Raw genomic sequence first — 17,582 nt, 5'->3', positions numbered from 1 at the left:
CACTGCCGGAGGTAGTAAGGTGTTTCTCTCCTTACTACCCACAGCAGCCATCTTCTTTAGACACTGCACGGGCATTCTCTCTCTGCCCAACCTTCAATAAAACTTTCCTACTTTTCTGAGTCTTGTGAATTATTTCACATTCTGTGAACAACCAAGGGTTAATTCTATGCCGATACAATAAATACTGTTAGGAGGAATCTTTAATAGCACACAAGAGTCTATATTGGTACGTGAAAAAAACCTGCAAAATTATATTTAAAGTATAATTCCAATTCAGTATAAAAATGCACATTAAACATGGAAAAAATATGTCCAAGCATCAGAAGTGGCTGCTTCTGTGTTGCGAGATTAAGGCTGATTTTCTTCCCCTGTATATATCAAACTTAAAACAAAAACAAAAACAAAAACAAAAAGCCCCCGAACTTTAAAGAGGTTCTAAACTGAACATCTATGTCATAACCAGGAAAAAAAGTTTACTGTGCAGTCATATCATGTGCTCTTTTTCTTCTTACTATTTAATATCGTCACCAAATCCGAAAACAGTATCTGGCTTCAGAGTGTTAACTATCTTAAAAGTTTTCCACTCCTCCCATTTCCAAAATGGAATTGAGGAAAAGATACAAATTACAACTACAAAATGAGAAATACTTTTTTCGTTTTAAATAAACACTTCATGTCTTCCATCATCAAACCACTGTTACTTGTTTCAGAGTAATCCCTTTGGGAGACCACATCACTTATTCTTCAAATAAAAAACACGTGAACTAACACTAACATTATTTCTGGAAGAGAATTTACAATCCCAGCAGGCATTGAGGCTTCAGGTTCAGGAGGAAGCGTGGGGGGAGGGGCGGTGGGGGTGGGCCAACAGGGTTCTGCTGGGATCCGGCCCAAAGTGTGTTGAAAAGGCTCAAGGCTCTCCTCCGCCCCTTGCACTAGGAAAGTGGGCACACGCGTGTAGATCCCATGGTTAAGACACATTGTGTATGGTGAAAAAGGCCATCCCAGAGTTTCCCACACAAAGCTCAGAAGTCTCTCTGCCTCTCCAAAGCCACCATGTAGATGGTGACCTCAATTTACCATCTCCACTTCATCATCTGCTTTTTTGGAGCTACTCCAAGTTTACACCTGCCACTGGCACAAATGAGGAAGGGCTTTGGGTTTGGAAAATTTCACTCTTAAAACTGCAACAAAGCAAAACACAAGGCAGTGCTACCCATGAATGGTGGTGCCCAGATATGGGGCAAGTGAGGCAGGCGGGGCTTCCCTCACACCCACTTGAAGTCAGCTCCTGGGTAATCCCAGCAGGCAGAAACCATAGGAAGCAGGGTTTTGAGATTTAAATCAAAGCGCTATTTGGAAGCTGTGACCCTATGTTGTTCTTTTGCAGTAGAACAGGGCAGGGGAACTTACTGAGAGGTCAACAACTGTCTTGATGGCCTTTTCTTTTCTCTTTATGAAGTCATCATCCTGCAAGACAAAACACAGGGATTAATTCCTGTGCGAAGACTGAAACTGACTGGATTGTTCAGAAATCAGTCTATAAATTGACTTTTCGTCACGACGTTGCCTGAAGAAGTCTCAATTTTCTAAGAAACTGGAATATATTCTGCATGGGGAAAGCTACAGCATCTGCAGATGGCTCCAAAACAGATCCCTACAGCCCGTAAAAAAGGGGGAACCATAGAGTGTGGTGGTGGAGACAAGTGTTCTCATTTCTAATCCTTATGAGCTTTGAAGCCTCGGGCAAGCTACCTAGCCTCTAACCCTCAGTTTCTCCATCTGCAAAATGGAACACCACCACTTTATCTCAGGGAGCAGTCGAGAGGATCAAAGAGCAGAAGGCATGTGATATGCTGGGACTGGACTGTAGTAAGGATCCAACAGCGATCAGCTATTACTGTGATTGTGAGTGTTATCAAACTACTACCTAGGAATGTCCTAGGCGGTGGTCTCTTGAAAAGCTATGTATGACTATACAAAAATATACTCATGCTCTTGTAATTTAATAAAAGTTCTGGATGAAGTACCAACATTGAGAGAAAAGGACAAAACTGTCAGACTTTATACTCAGTGCCCATTTCAAAAGGCAGTTCTATTGAACCAGGAGGCCCCATTTCAGTGCTGACCAGGTAGGTAGAGGCAGAGATGCCAGCAAAGGGAAGGGTGTGGAGGGGAGCCTGAACTTTCTGCATTCCTTCTTGGGGAGTCTCTGTGTAGTCGTGTTCTTATCTGGAGAAGAAAAGCAATGTAGAAAACTGACCTCAGGGAGACTGTAGGTTTTCTGGAATTGGGATATAGAGTAGGAGCGGATGTAGTCACCCATTTCTTCTTTTGTTTCTATGGCTCGCTTCACCAGCCACTGGGGAAGAAAGTTAGGAAACATGAGTAGGAATGAAATACCACTCGGTGAAGGCCAACTCAGAGATGGCATAACTCATGAACCCAAATCACCACACCTGAATTGACCAGGTGATGAGAAACTATCAACATGTACTGTTCTACAAGCAAAGCCACTGGCTGGGCGTCTGAAATGCTACGATCCAGTGGGACCTAGAGCTTAGTAGCTGTGCAGGAGCTTTAAAGCCTCACTTCAGATCCTCAGGCCTCTGTTTCCCTCTGTGTGTAAACGAGAGGTGAGAATATCAGTTCCTTTCACCTCACGGAGCTGCTGTGTGAGCAAATGAAACCACAAGTACCAGAGTGCTTTGTAAGTGCCTGAAGCACCACACAGACAGAGCTATTCCCCACAACCACCTGGTTCTAGGCCAGGGGTGTCCAAACTGCGGCCCGCGATCCATTGTTAATTGGCCCGCAGCAAATTCCAAAAATATATTTAGTTTACTTAAATAAACCAGGTGAGGCAATACGTACTTCACCTCGAGTGAGTGGCCCGGTTGTTTGTGTATTTTACCGCATATGGCCCTTGGTGAAAAACGTTGAAAAAAGTTTGGACACCCCTGCTTTAGGCATATTTTAATGTAGCTCCTTGAAAGGGGAAGAACCACAGAGAATGTCTAGTATAACCCTTCATTTACAGACGGAAAAAAACCCAAATATTCAGATTTGAGACTAGTGTGTACTGAGTACACAGCCCCAGGCTTCAGGTTAGTTTGGCACACACTTAATCCACATAGTGTTATAAGGCAGTTGGTACTGGCTGTGTTTGACAGAGCCTCAAGGTCAGAGAGACTACAGAATTTGCCCAGTGATCTGTAGCTAACAAGCCACAAGTCACAACTGGGAGCCTCTTCCTCACCAGAAGACTGGACGTACGGGTTTTATTAAATGTTTCCCAGTTCTACTGGGCTGATATACAGAAATAGCTGCTCTTCATTTCTCCCTACTTAAAACACACACATACACACACGCACACGCCATAACCTGTGGACGCTCCAGGTGCTCTGAAAGTGAGGATGCAAAGAGCAAAAACAATAAAAAATAAAAAAAGAGACAGCCTTTGTTTCTCCTCCCTGGCTCTTCATCTATTCCCTTTATTACTGAAGAACATTATGGAGGGGAATGCCATCTGCCAGGGCTGCCATTCTCTCTCCAGAGAGAGCCATGACATCTCAAAAGCAGTTTTTGGACAGTAGCTGTTTCCCCGAGAGCACAGCCGCAACTGGCAAGGTTTAGCTACCTAGGAAAGTAGACACATGGCACAAAACATGGCGATCCCTGGGGACAGAAAGAATGCTCGTTCATGGAGAGACTCAGTTCCAGTAAAGGACACATTTAGGAAGAACACGATGAGGAAGTGGCCCAGGATGGGGGAGCAGGAAATACTCCATCAGGAATGTTCTTCTGTTGTTAGCATCTCCCATTTATTTCCATCACCCCCCCCACCCCACCTCCAGTGACCTCTGGCACTGACTAAAAGCCAGAGGCAGGGGCAGAAGGTCAGACAGCATTCAGAAGTACTCTAGCCCCGACCGGCACCCCCACACAGCAGCACGGCCCAGGACAACGAAGGAGGATAACTCCCGCTCAACTCAACTTCGCCGTGCTTCCCTTTGGACAGGGAGATGCAGTTTCCAGCCTTTCGTGCCGGTTTCCTGTTCAGATCTGCCTGCTAATCTGATCTACACTAAGTTACTACTTGGCTGGACCCTGCAGTGTGTGACTAGATAAGGAAAGGAAAGCCTGTTGAGTCACAGAATTCCCTTACAGAGTTGATTGTTCTCTTTTGGAGTTCCCAGCACAAAGGGCTGTAGAGGGGACTTCTTGAACCGCCAAGGGTGGCCACAGGTCCTTAGCATGCAAAACAAATACCAACCCTCACAGGATTCACATGTTCGACAAGGGAGAAAAAGATGTGCCCTAGAACTACCAGTGGCAGAAGTTAGATTGATTTTCTCCGGCTGGCATGCAGAGAGTGCTACTACAGCTTTGCTAACGGTGTGAATATGGGTGGTGAGCCTCTAGAATCACATAAGACAACTAGTTCAATGTTTCAATTGCTGGTCCACGACTGTTCTTTCACTGGTCTCCAGCAAAACAGGAAACCACTACAGGCACGCAGTGAGTTTTTCATAATGCTACAGGTATTAAATTTGAAGGACTGTTCTTTATTCTGAGATTGGGGATTAAATGGCCTTTCTTTTGGGAAATGATGAAGAAAGGAAGATAGTTGTTACTTTAAAAAATGTCCTTGCCTGGCAAAACAGAGGTGGTGATTGTCAGTCAATCTCCGTTTTTGCTTTAAAATTTTATAGATACATGATGTTAAGAAATCTGGCAACCACTAGCCTAGGCTTCACCATTTTTCTCACAACGCAGAAAAATCAGACACTCAAAATGACCAAATTAACTATAGACGATCATTTCTGTTACATTCCTTTTTCATATCTAAACTAGATTTTTTGCCCTTAAAATTCTAGCAAAGGGTTGAGTAAGGTCTAATCACCAGAGATCCAGGCTTTCAGGGAAAAGGCAACAACTTCACAGTGAGATGATGATGATGGAGGTTTCAGTAAGAAGCAAAGAGGATCCCTACTTCTGTTTTCAATAAAAGGATTAGGTACCATCATCTCCCTGAATCAGAGAGACAGAAAAGTCTAACAAAGATACAAGTCAAATTCTGAGTAAAAGTCAGCCTCAAATTTACAAATTTCATTTACAAATTTACAAACTTTGTGGTATTTGATTTGAAGTCTAATGCAGGGAAGAGTCCCGATAATTGTAAAAACAGAAACAACTATATAACACTTACAAAGCACTTACTAAAATGTGCCGCTCCTTCAGGTGAGTGCTTTACACAAACTAAGTGCTTTACACAAATTAACTTAATTCTCATCCTATCGGGTAAGTACTATTATTATTTCTGGTTAACAGGTGAGTGAGCCATTTGCCCAAGGCCACACAGCAGAGCCAAGATTTGGACCCAGGAAGTCTCCAGAGTCCATGGTCTTAACCCCTACACTATGTGATCTTGACACAGAATTAAAAGATTCTGACAAGGGCTGCACAGCTTTCTCCTTGGTGGCTGCATGAATGGTGGAGTGGGAAAAGGACAGGGCTGGGAGAAAGGGAGTTTAGACTGAAATCTCTGCTTCTCCACTCACTAGCTCCCTGCCTTTAAGCAAATCAATGACTCTGAGTCTCATTTTCCTCAGATGTTAAGACTGGGATTATAACAGATGATTCAAAGACTCTATTAGGATTAGATGCAACATATTCCACTATTCACACAGCAGGCAACAAAGCGGAGTCCCTCTGTTCCTCCTCTTTTCGGGGTGCCTGGGGTGGAGGCACACAAGAACTGCACAGAATACAGGGAGCTGTACGCACGAGGCACTTCATCATGGAGCCTTGGGGAAAAGCCGGGTAGGAGAGGAGTCTCCCATCAGACATAGTCATCCAGTAAGGACTAAATGCCTACAAAGGGCCAGACATCTTATGAGCTGTTGGGGACACAAGAGTGAGCAAGACAGCCATGGTGCCTGCCCTGAGGACGCTTAGTCTCATGGGAGAGACAGAGGAAGAACCACACACTCGAATATACATGGTACAAACTGCAGTAAGGAGCATTCCTGTGAAGAAAGGGAAGGCGGCCGAATGCATGGATATAGCAAAGGAAGCTGTTTGAGATTAGGCGGGCAGGGGACGCTTTCCTGAGGAGTCTTAGTGGAACTGAGGCCTGAAGAATGAATGTGAATTAAGCAGGAGGAGCTTCCCAGCCTGAGGAAAAGGCCCTGTGACAGGAGGAAGAGTAATAATACAATAAGTAAATCTGAAAGTCTGGGAAACTAGAACAGAAAGAACAAAGGAAAGGAGCAAAGCTGGGTAGGTGGGAGGGACCAGAGCACGAGGGGCTGTGGAGTTCTATCTTTACCAAAAGGGCAAAGAAAAGCAACTAATGGGAACATTTAAAGGCCAGGTGACAGTGTGAAACTCAGGGAGGTGAAGTACCGGTGACCTTTTGGGGTGACACGAGAAAACATGTTCTGCTGCCAGCAAACCCACAGCACACCCGTTAGATCCAGGGTGCAGGCCAGACCTGGTACAGGAATTCGATCTTCGCCACACAGAGGCTCTCACCTGAACAACAGGAAATATGTGAATAAAATCCATGCCCTGGATCTGGTGAGGCTCCAGCTGGTGTGGACACTTCATCCTTGGCAGGACCGAGACGATTTTTTCTGATAGAGCTCTGTTTGGAAAAAAAAAACCAGCAAAGAGTGAGAGCACAGTAAGTGGCCAGTAAGTTATCTCTCAGGTCTGGGCAGCATCCCAGAGAAATCCGGGGCTTCTTAAAGCCAGACCCTGACCACGTTTCTCACGGCTGACTACAGAATTAGAAAAATAAGCATAATCTAGACGCGCGCGTACGTGTGTGTAAGGCCACAAAACTGCCTTCATCCTTCATGCTAAGGCTGTGTTCTTCCCAATTTTTTATATTAAAATACTGTTTCTTTAAGAAATTATGGTGATGTTTGAGGTAGTAGTTATTTTCTAACATATTAACACGGTAAAATACAAAGTTATTAGTGTCCCATATTCTTACAGTCCATTACACTGATCTACTGTTTCCAAAAGTCTGAGAACCACTAGGTTACGTATTAAAAAATTGTTCTAAGTATCATTCAGGCGAAAAATAATTACCAGACCTTGTGCCAGGTTCCCAGAATATTAAGACAAAACTTGGGGCCTCAAGTTCCCCAAAAAACTTGAGGGAGTTCTCTACTCTGGTAGGAAAGTATTTTTAAAATAAGAAATAGCCTTTACTTTTTTGACACTCTAAAATGAATCCTAGATCTGGGGGAACCATGTGTCCTCATTCTTTTTTCCAGAGAGGAGAAAGTCTGTGTCTCTCAGGAGGGACACTGCTCTCGCTCCCATGCCTTGCCTCACTCTTCTCCTAACCGGCTGGGAGCAGGAGAGGGGAATCAGGCTCCCCGGGGTCCCAGAGCATTATTCTATCTCAGTCAGCAGGTATCCCTCCCCCTCCCCACAGGAGATGTTTTTCGGCTCACCCTGGACCTGGTGGGACAGTTTTATGGCAGAAGTGATAGGACTTGTGTGCAAGTCCATTTTACCACAGATTTAAGCCTCCTTCTCTAATTAGCTGGTATTTGATCGCCAACAGTCTGGTTCCTGTTTCTTGTATCTTAATGGGATCAGATTCAAGACGATAGAATAGAGGTAGGTTATTTAGTGGTTCTGCTAAACCCCAAAGCCATGGCACACAGACCGGGAACCTTGAGAAATGATGGTAAGTCATGGCCTCTGGGCCATACGGATATTGGGGTCTTCTGTCTCGGCCCGCACAGGTAGTTTAGGTTATATCCCCTCTAAGGCCCTTAAAAACATCTCAGGCAGTTACAGCAGCTACTGTCGCCTTGTTTACAAGTGCAGGACTATTTGCTAATAGATGAAGGCCCTGGTGAATGAGGTCACCGGGTCTTACTAGACGCTGCAAATTCAGTAAGCTTTGGGTCTACCCAGTGTTCCCCGTTCAAAAAAATGTCGTACATCTTTATCTTTCGGCAGTTCCGTAATCCTTCCAGGAGACAGATACCCTTAAGACCAACATCTAACTCGGGACTGGGACCTGTGTCCCCTTAGTAGGTTTCAGCCCCTCAGTCTTGGTAGGAACTAAGTAACCCAGGGACAAAAGCTAACTGGCTCCCCAGTGAATGTTCCCTGGAGAACACACTATGAAACCATATTTACGTAAAGAAAGCAGCTATCCGCGATGGGAAAGAGTCGCACCCCAGCTCCACTGGTCATAATGTCAATGTCAAGTCCAATATATTAAGAGAAAAAAATATGAAGGGGGAAGACTGATACCCTACTGCACACGTTCACAGATGGTAGGAACATCCACCTCCCAGGAGGGAAGCACATGGGAGAACATTTTCAGCCCCACAAGAAGCGGAGGTGTGATTTATCCAAAAGGTCTGAGGGAAGAAAACTATCATGTGGCTCTCAGCCACTCCAGCACTCCCTCCGTTCCAAGCAGCCTGTGACTAGGTCACCTGCATATTTTGTGCCATGCGATGTGTGCCCTGACCCAGTGGGGAAGCCGGTGGTTGTCCAGCTCTTCCTGGGGCCCAAATGGGACAGTCTGGAAGGGAAGTATTAGCAAAACCATTTGGCAACATATCTAAAGGTCGCTCTCTCACTCTCTGATAAACTTTCCTTTTATTTTCATCTCCATCAGACTCCTGTGCCTTGTTTCTTAATTTCTGTGAAATTTGTGAGAGGAAGAGACGGGTGCCTAACTGGCCCAAACTCCAAGCTTAGCAAATGAAGACGATTAATTCCAAACCCGACTGCGCCCTTGCTCAGCGTAGGACTTATTAATAATTACTTACGTGCGGGGCCACCTTCCCTCTAAGTTACGCTTTGGTTCAGTAGGAGGAAGGCCCCCTCTAGTGGCTACAGAGCTAGGCGTTTGCAAAGGGTTACTCATTGCCTACAACCACCACCACTCAGTAGCTTTTTAAAAACGAGGTTTGCATTCAATATTATTTTATATTAATTTCAGGTGTACAGCATAGTGGTTAGACATTTACATAATTTCAGAAATGTTGAATAACTATCCAACATTTAGTTAGGTATACAAATGTTGAATAACGATTGTGTACATCTAAAATTAATATAATATTGTATGCTAGCTGTATTTTAATACCTATCTTTAAAAAAATCTTAAAACACAAGTTGAGATTTGGCCCCCCGACACCAACCAGACTATCTTCAGACGAGGCTCACCCTGGCCACTCCTTCGAGACTGCCTACAGCAAGGATGGCCCGAGGGACGGATGCTACGGGTCATCTCAGCGTGTACAACTCTCTTAAACCCAGAAATGCCTGCCAAGTCAGGAGAGTCAGCAGCACGTGGAGGCCACTGAAGGCACTAACAGTGCTGGGGGGTGGCGGGGGTGAGGACAGCAGGTGGCAGCTGCAAAAGTTAGGAAGACTTCTCACAGAAACCCACCAGTCCCCACATGGCTTCTCCCTGGCGCTCAGGGTGCATCCTCTGACTCGGAAATGACAACTTGCAGAAGTCACCAGGCAGGTAACATGCCCACTTATCATTATACTGATTTCTTATTTTTTAAGCATGTTCAGTGCACTCCTTCCTCCTCCACTGTCAAATAGTTTGAAAGAGAGTGAATTAAACCTGGGTCTGAATTCCTGTTCTATCACCTCCTCTAGGATGTTGGCAAGTCACCTGGTCCCGCTGGTCCAATACTTCATCACATAATGAGAGATAACCCATCCTGCCTACTCAAAGGCTGTTGTGAAGTGAAATAATACAAAGCATGTGCAAGTACTCTACACACTTGCAGATGTGTGTTGTTGAAATAAACTCAGTTAAAAGCCTAAAATCTCATTTACGGATCTCTGAGCATAGGATTCTGTGGTAACAGAGCTTTAAGATATGCTGGGATGCAGGGTAGAAGCTCACGGAGCCCTCCAAAAAGAAGGGTCAAGAAGGAAAACAAAGCCCCAACTGGGCACATACAGAAGACAGCCTGAGAGATAATCACACCCTCTATAGACACGCGTGCTCTGCAGACAGCGCTCCGGCCACCGTCACATCCACTGAGATCCACCGCGGCACGGCAAACACGAGGCCCTGTTAGGCTGAACTGCACCTAACCAGAAACTTTCTGAGGAGAAACCACCAACACAGAACACATTTCACACCAAACAGAAAAGAGGTTTGGGCAATTCAGTGCCCTGCAGCTAAGACATTTCTCCTCCATATAATAAAGATCCAACTGCCTGATGTTCTGCTAGGAGTCTGGTGGGTCTTTAGTGATGCAAACCCCTGGCCCCAGCTTTGCCCACAATTATAGTTCACAGCTCTGCATTTAAAAGCTTCTCAAGTACTTACCAGAGAACGTAATACATCTTCAACCCCTTATCCACAAACCCTTCGGGGCCTATAACTACAGTCAGCCCTCTGTATCCACGGATTCCAAACTGCTGATTGAAAATGTGTAGTGTACCGGATTTTTAGTGACTCACAGGGGCCATATCTGCTCAGGCCAAATATCTCACAATCATCCTTGACTTCCTTCTTACTCACATCCCTAATCCAATTTGTCATGAAATCCTTAATGTATCCCAAGTACCCAGAACAATGCCTGACCCATAGTAGGGGTTCAATAAATACATGTTGACTCAATGAATAAGTGAAAAGAGATTCCCTTTAGCTGTGATATTGTGATATTCTCCTTTAAACAGCACCATTATGGTCCATAAGACTACATTTCCTTTTCTCTGACCCCATCACAATGAGTTACTGTAAACAGTATTAAGATCTACTTTTAGATAAAGCACAACCTAATTGCTATTACAGAACAGACTATGCATATTATGCCCTCAACACTCTAAAAGTAAGTATAACGGCAGATGGAAGCTGAAAGGTAGAAGGAAACACAGATACTAAAACATTCACCCTATGTACTTAGGAACCAGGAGAAACTATCTTATCTTAATGGGTCAAGAAATAGAGACTTAAGTAGATTAAAATTATACAAGTGATCACAGAAAAACAGACAATAATGAAAAAACTGGAAGATGGAAGATGAAAGTGATCTAGTGAGTAGAACAGGTGAGCTCATTGCTTCCTCTCATTGGACGTGAATGAAACAGAATGTATACATAGTTGGAAATGGAGAAATGACAACTCTGAAGAAACTGAAACCTAAACAGTCGAAGATGATTCTTTCCAGGGAATAAAACTGGGGTGTGGAATGGGGAGGAGAAATATGAGCTGTATATTTTGTTCCCTTTGGTAGTATGTGAACTTTTTCTTTAACTTCATGGATATAACACCAACATAATAAAAACAAACAAAATAAGAATAGAAATCTACCTCTGGATTTAGCTCTACCGGCAGAGAGCAGAGCCACACACACACCTGGGCTCCACTGCAGTGCCTGCCATGGAGGACTTTTCACCACAGGTCACAGGACGTGAGGCTGCAGCCCCAGAACAACAGGTGTTCAGATGTGGAGCCCCGCTATCCATGGCTGGGCACTGATGAGCATGTCATTGTGTTAAACAATACATCCTCTTCAGTGAGGAGCCCAGAGATGTCCTTTGGTCTTAGTATGCAAAATTTTGGTGATTCGGAGGGACTGATTTTTCTTCTAACATATAGAAACTGTGAATTGGGTCATTTATCACATTTTTCTCTTTTTGTGGCTGCCAGAAAGCTCAGAGCCAAATGTGTGGCCCACCCTTAGGGATACGAAGCATTTTGTGGCCCATCACAAGTGTGGCAGCCTTATCCCCAACTTTGCCTTCTGTCTCTATTGCTTTTTCCTTTTGCTTTGCTTTGCCTTTGCGTCACCTTTCTGTGGTTACTGCTTCATATATATGCGTATTTATAAACCATCTTTAAGCCATTTAGAAGTGTTTTTTCTTGGGAGAGAGTAAGGCTTCAAAAAAATAAGTCAGTCACAGAATCATACAGATCTGAGAACACAAATCCTTCTTACAGATAAAGGAACCGAGGCTTGCCCAAGGTTACACCGCTGCCCAGTGGCAAGGCTGGGAGCCGAACTTGGGATCCCAAATGATGTAATAAAATCCCCACGCCCCTGGTAAGCTATGGAAGACTGGGCAGGGTGCCTTCAGGTAAAAATCTCTAGCAAGGAGCCCATGCTGCCGTCTCTTGATGACAAGCACAGTAGGGCTCTGTCTTACACAGAGGCAACAGGGAGGAAAAGATTCTCCTTTCCTCACCCTCGTCTACTTCCATTCACATTAGCTGCCATTAGAAACAGATACACTACGCAGTCACTTTGAGAAAAAACATTAGAGGTGCTCATCAGGGAAATGCAAATCAAAACCACAATGAGTTATCACCTCACACCCGTTAGAATGGCTGTCATCAACAAGACAAGAAATAACAAGCGTTGGCAAGGATATGGAGAAAGGGGGACCCCTGTGTACTGTTGGTGGGAATGTAAATTATTGCAGCCAATATGGAAAACGGTATGGAATTTCCTCAAAAAATTAAAAAATAGAACTACCATATGATCCAACAATCCCACTTCTGGGAATACAGAAGAAAACAGAATCACTACCTTAAAGAGACACCTGCACCCCCATACTCATTGCAGCATCATTTACAATAGCCAAGATATGGAAACAACAACCTAAGTGTCCATCAACAGATGAACAGATAAAGAAAACATAACATACATACAGTATACGACGGAATATTATTAAAAAGAAGGAAATCCTGCTATTTGCAACAACATGGATGGACCTTGAGGGCATGTGCTAAGTGACATTAGTCAGACAGAGAAAGACAAATACTGTATGATTTCATTTAACTAAATTCATAGAAACAGAGAACAGATTGGTGGCTGCCGGGGGGGGGGGGGGGGGGAGGAATGGGAGGGGTGGGCAAAATAGGTAAAGGTGGTCCAAAGGTACAAACTTCCAGGTATAATATGAATAAGTCCTAGGGATATAATGTGACTGTAACAATACTGTATTGTATATTTGGAAGTTAGTGAGAGAGTAGATCTTAAAAGTTCTTGTAAGAAAAAAAAATTTGGACCCATGAGGTGATGGATGCTAACTAAACTTTCTGTGGTAATCATTGCATAACACATACATATAGCAAATCATTATGTTGTACACCTTAAACTAATACAAAGTTATGTATCAATTGTCTCAATAAAACTGGAAAAAAATTTTTTTAAAAAAGAAGTGTTAGAAATAGCCTGAACATTAAATGCCTCTTACATCAAAGCTACCAGTGTGGCTTTGGCTTCTTTCAGCCTCAGTTTTATAACCTATAAAATTGTGATAATACCTGTTGTAATGAAAATTAAATTATGTAAAGTGTCTAACACAACCTCTGGCACAAAAGTTACCCCCTTCTCCCCTTTTAGGCTCTTCCATGGCAAACCCTACCAACTTACATTTTTTGACCTATCGTAGAGTTTTCTTGAAAGAGCAAATCAACATCTACATCAAAGTTGCAGGTGGTAATGCACCACGTCATTCCTCCTACCACCTGCAAGACACAAAGAAAATAAGTTTCCTCTTTCTAGTCTGCAGAGAGGGGAAGAAGTGGAAGGTAGGAAAAACAGAAATACTTTTTATAGACTCGGTGAACATACTAGAGTCTACCTTTACAGAGTTTATATGTCCTGAATCCATCAGCTGCAAATCACCCCAGTAGCACTGTTGAATAAAACTGTCTGCAGTGATGGATAAGCTCTGAAACTGCACTGACCAATACAGTGGCTGCCAGCCACGTGTGGTTACTGAGCACTTGAAATCTGGCTAGTGTAACTGAGAAACTGACTTTTATTACTAAGTGAACACAGCATGCAGATTCTCTTTATACTGAAGGGGACAAACATTCATTCTCAGCCAAGAGAAATCTTCACCCAGTTTCAGGCAAGTACCAGATTCCAGAGGAATTATGTGTTTTATAGACCAGACATGTGAGCAGCAAGGCTGACGTTTTGCGGCTCATTACTTCATTTCCATAAATCTTATTTTTTTCATCTTCCTAAAGGAGATGGGAATCCCTGTTCTACTTTCCTCACAGGATTTCTCTGAGATGCAAATGAAACTAGGGCTAAAAATCCATTTTTAAAACAAGATCCTTTTCGGACACAGCTGGATGGTAAAAAAAAAAAACAACAACTGTGAATCCTACTTCTCTGGCTGTGCCTAATAACATCCAAATTCCAGGCCCCAGCCCCGACCTAACTGACCAGAATTTCAGTGGGTAAGGCCTAGACATCTGTATTCTAAAAGAAACCAGTGATTCTGTTATGTGCAGCCGGGGCTGTGGCCCACTGGAGCGCTCCACACTTTCACCCACCAGGAAGCTTTCCCGGACTGCACTTTCTGATCTGGACGCTTCGTTTCTGTGCACAGTTCACTGCAGTACTTACTGCATCACGCCATTTATTCTATGAGTTTTGGTTTACTTGTCTCTCTTCCCTCTGCTACAAAGGTTGGGAATCTTTGAGTACAGGGCTTTTGTCTTATCTCTGTGCCCTCAACACCTACTATTATGCTTTGTGCATAATGATTGTTCAAGGTTCTGCTGAATTAAACTTCATCCCATAGTGACTTCTCCCTCCTCCAAACCAAGCATTTACCATCCACAGGAAGTCTGGCAATTGTCTGTGAGCACACTCCTTACTGACTCAGATTATTTTATCTTACATACGCTTTATCTCCCCAACCAAACTTAAGTTCCTCAAAAGGTAGAATGATTTCTTTTGCTTATTTGCATCTCCCAAAGCTTCGTGCACAGAAAAGGAACTCAAGGTGTATCTACTGCTATATTATTATCTTCATTTAATAGGAAATTTGAAATTTGAACACTTCCATAATGAATCTGAATCAGGAAGAAATGGAAATATAGACATGGAGAAAGTAAAAACACAATCTCTCCTTTCCATGGTTAACCACGACATCCTGACAAAAAATAGCTTAATGGTCAGAAAGATTTCCTTACCTTATCAAAAGGCGACAAGCCTTTAATTCTTGCCCTGAAATACCCAGCTGCAACCAAGAGCTCCAGAATTTCAGTCAACTTGACATTTTGTTCTTCATCCTCTCTTGTTTCTACCTAAAACAAAAGGTAAAAGGCTGGTAAAAGCTACTTTGAATAAAGGAACACCAGGTGTATCTCCTGATGCCACCACACTGCCGGGTGACATTGGTTGTATCACTGCAGTCACGCAGGAGCACGAGAACACAGAGTTGTCCAGAACAGACTCCACAGTCCTCAGCAAGCTGTTAATTGTCACTGGTCGGGGGAGAAGACCCTCACAGCTAATATAGGCTATTTACCAGATGCTGAAGGAATCCAGGGAAAGGAAGATTATGGCACATTACCTCTCTGTTCTTTAAAGATGTGGTTTACTTGACAGGCTTCTCCGACTAGATTATAAATTCCTTACAGATAGGAACACGGTGGACTTTTTAAAAAACTTTATACTCATTTTGGTCCAAGTTATTTTTCAAGAGGGGCATGAACAAAGAATTCAAATATATACACCTCTTTATACTTCTCTTTTTTATATTTAGAGCAAATATAAGGCAGGCTTTCAACTCAGAAATATTAAAGGGTAATTACTGCCATGTAACAGGATTGCCTTAAAAATAACAAATTCACCTAATACATTTAAACAGGGATTTGATTTAAAATTTTAAATTTATGTCCTACTTTCACTCTCAAGGGTTTGTTTACCAGTCAAATAAACAAACTAAATATTCTAGTACTTTTGCCTCCATTTACTTTCATGAATTGTGCCTTTCCTCTCTTGCATCATTGCAGAAAATAAAAAACCACCTCTTTCTAGAAAACTCCGCCAAGGAATCCTGGTTCAAAGCTTCGTACCCACTTCTGACTGTTCCCTACTCAACAATGCGTGTTAACTCTTCCTTTACTAAGCATCCCACATTTATCATCCCTTCCCTTTTATTTATATTGCACGCCTGGATTATTGCAACTGCCTCTCAATCTTTCTACTCTGGTAATTTGTCTTGCTCATTCCTTCCTAAATCACAGCTTTCATAGCATTACCTCTTTAGCTTACCTCCTGGCTCTCATCATTAATGCAGCACACACTGTCTATAAAATAAACTCCAAATGTCTTAGTTTGGCATCTAGATCTTTCTTTGGCTACAACCTATCTTTTCAGCTTCATCTTTCACCTCCCCCCCAAAACAATCCAGACATGGCTATGGCCAACCTGGAAAACACTGTTCACACCACCCCTCTTCTCCTGATATTCTCTGACCACCAAGAACCATCTTCAAATTCTAGCTATTTGATGCCAAACCTGACAAATACAGCCTGAAACAGTCATTCCTCTGCATTTCTATTTTATTTATAGTCCATGTCATCCATACAATAAGTAACAACCTCTTCTGAGTGACATGTCTGGTGTTAATGCACATTTCTGTCTTTCCAAATGGACTATTATATTAGCTGGTTCAGGAGAGGACCCATCTATTATTCACTTATGTTTACTTCCCTGTTCTGGAACAGCATTAGGCTTCGAGGACACACTTATTAAATAGGGAATGACATGCTTAATCATTACATAAAGTGCACGAGCTAAGCCAGTCATGTGTTAACAAAATGTTTTCATAGTCATGACACCAATAATGGAAATTCCAGTTTATTTTGAAGTACAAACTGCCAGTGCATATTCACATGTAGTAAAACAAGGAATTATTAAAGTTACTGTTAATCCTTTGCAATGGGAGGGTGGGGGGTGGAGGTGACAACCAGGCTCCAACTCATTTAACTTCTCTCTCAAATGACCCTGGCCCAGGTTATCAAAGATTCTGAAGGGTAGCATTCACTAGTTATTAGTGGACATGCAAAACAAGGTAATATTAATTATTCACACCTTTTCTTTCTTGGCAAAAGATCTGCGATAGGTGAAAAATATGTACAAGTGGAGAAACAAAAGAGAAGGTAAAGAGCCGTTAATGGTTCACAAAGAGAGAGTAGGAAAAAAAAGTGACGATAGTATTTTCTTAAAACCCCCGCGATGTAAAACAGGAAGACTTCATTTGTTCAATCATCATTTATCATGGAAACACTTCTAAAAAGGGGACAAGACATCATGGAAGGATCAACCCTGCCTCAGCTTCTACCAAAGGAGCACCCATGGCAGATGAATGGCCCATGCTTCTCAACCACTCACCCTCAGAATGGAGAAGTGTACTTTTGCAATATAACTTGTGAAATAACTTTTTGGCGCAAGATACTGAATGGATAACGTTAATAAGACTCCAAATTCACTTCACAGATTAACACTGAAAAAAATGGAAACGGGCATGCAAGAAGGAATGCCTCTCTTCAAGCCATAAAGCTGGTTAACACATCAATTGTTAAAAAAACAAAAACTAAAACTAAACTAAAGCTCTGATAAAGATGAATAATTGTGAGCTCCAAACCAGGCACACTACATTTTCAATTGCATTGTACTGTAGTTCATATAAACTGGAAGGCAGGGCGAAGTTGAGATATCTTTCTGTCTTTCACATGAACACTGTAAGGGTTTAAAAAAATGAAGTTAATGAATGAATAAGCCTAGTAACAGCCTAATGAC

The 17,582-nt window shown here is 42.8% G+C and overlaps 1 protein-coding gene across 2 annotated transcripts in view; it reads right to left on the bottom strand.

Moving 5' to 3' along the window:
- CCDC93 (CCC complex scaffolding subunit CCDC93) overlaps positions 1–17,582 on the bottom strand; it is an 82,677-nt gene that overhangs the window by 63,270 nt on the left and 1,825 nt on the right. Inside the window, exons 2-6 of one of the 2 annotated variants that reach the window (XM_019748226.3) lie at positions 14,966–15,079; positions 13,404–13,498; positions 6,541–6,652; positions 2,264–2,362; positions 1,414–1,470 (exon numbers count right to left, since the gene is read on the bottom strand). In XM_019748226.3, the coding sequence (XP_019603785.3) occupies positions 1,414–1,470; positions 2,264–2,362; positions 6,541–6,652; positions 13,404–13,498; positions 14,966–15,079 (477 nt within the window). Of the gene's footprint in view, positions 1–1,413; positions 1,471–2,263; positions 2,363–6,540; positions 6,653–13,403; positions 13,499–14,965; positions 15,080–17,582 lie in introns of those variants that run through there. The other variant, XM_088794433.1, reaches the window with a different exon arrangement.

This window comes from Rhinolophus sinicus, chromosome 17 (assembly GCF_057876585.1).
Source record: "Rhinolophus sinicus isolate RSI-liver-muscle chromosome 17, RSI-T2T, whole genome shotgun sequence".
NCBI lineage: Eukaryota > Metazoa > Chordata > Mammalia > Chiroptera > Rhinolophidae > Rhinolophus > Rhinolophus sinicus.
The sequence above is the reverse complement of the archived record's forward strand: the minus strand, read 5'-3'. Positions and strand labels throughout refer to the sequence as shown.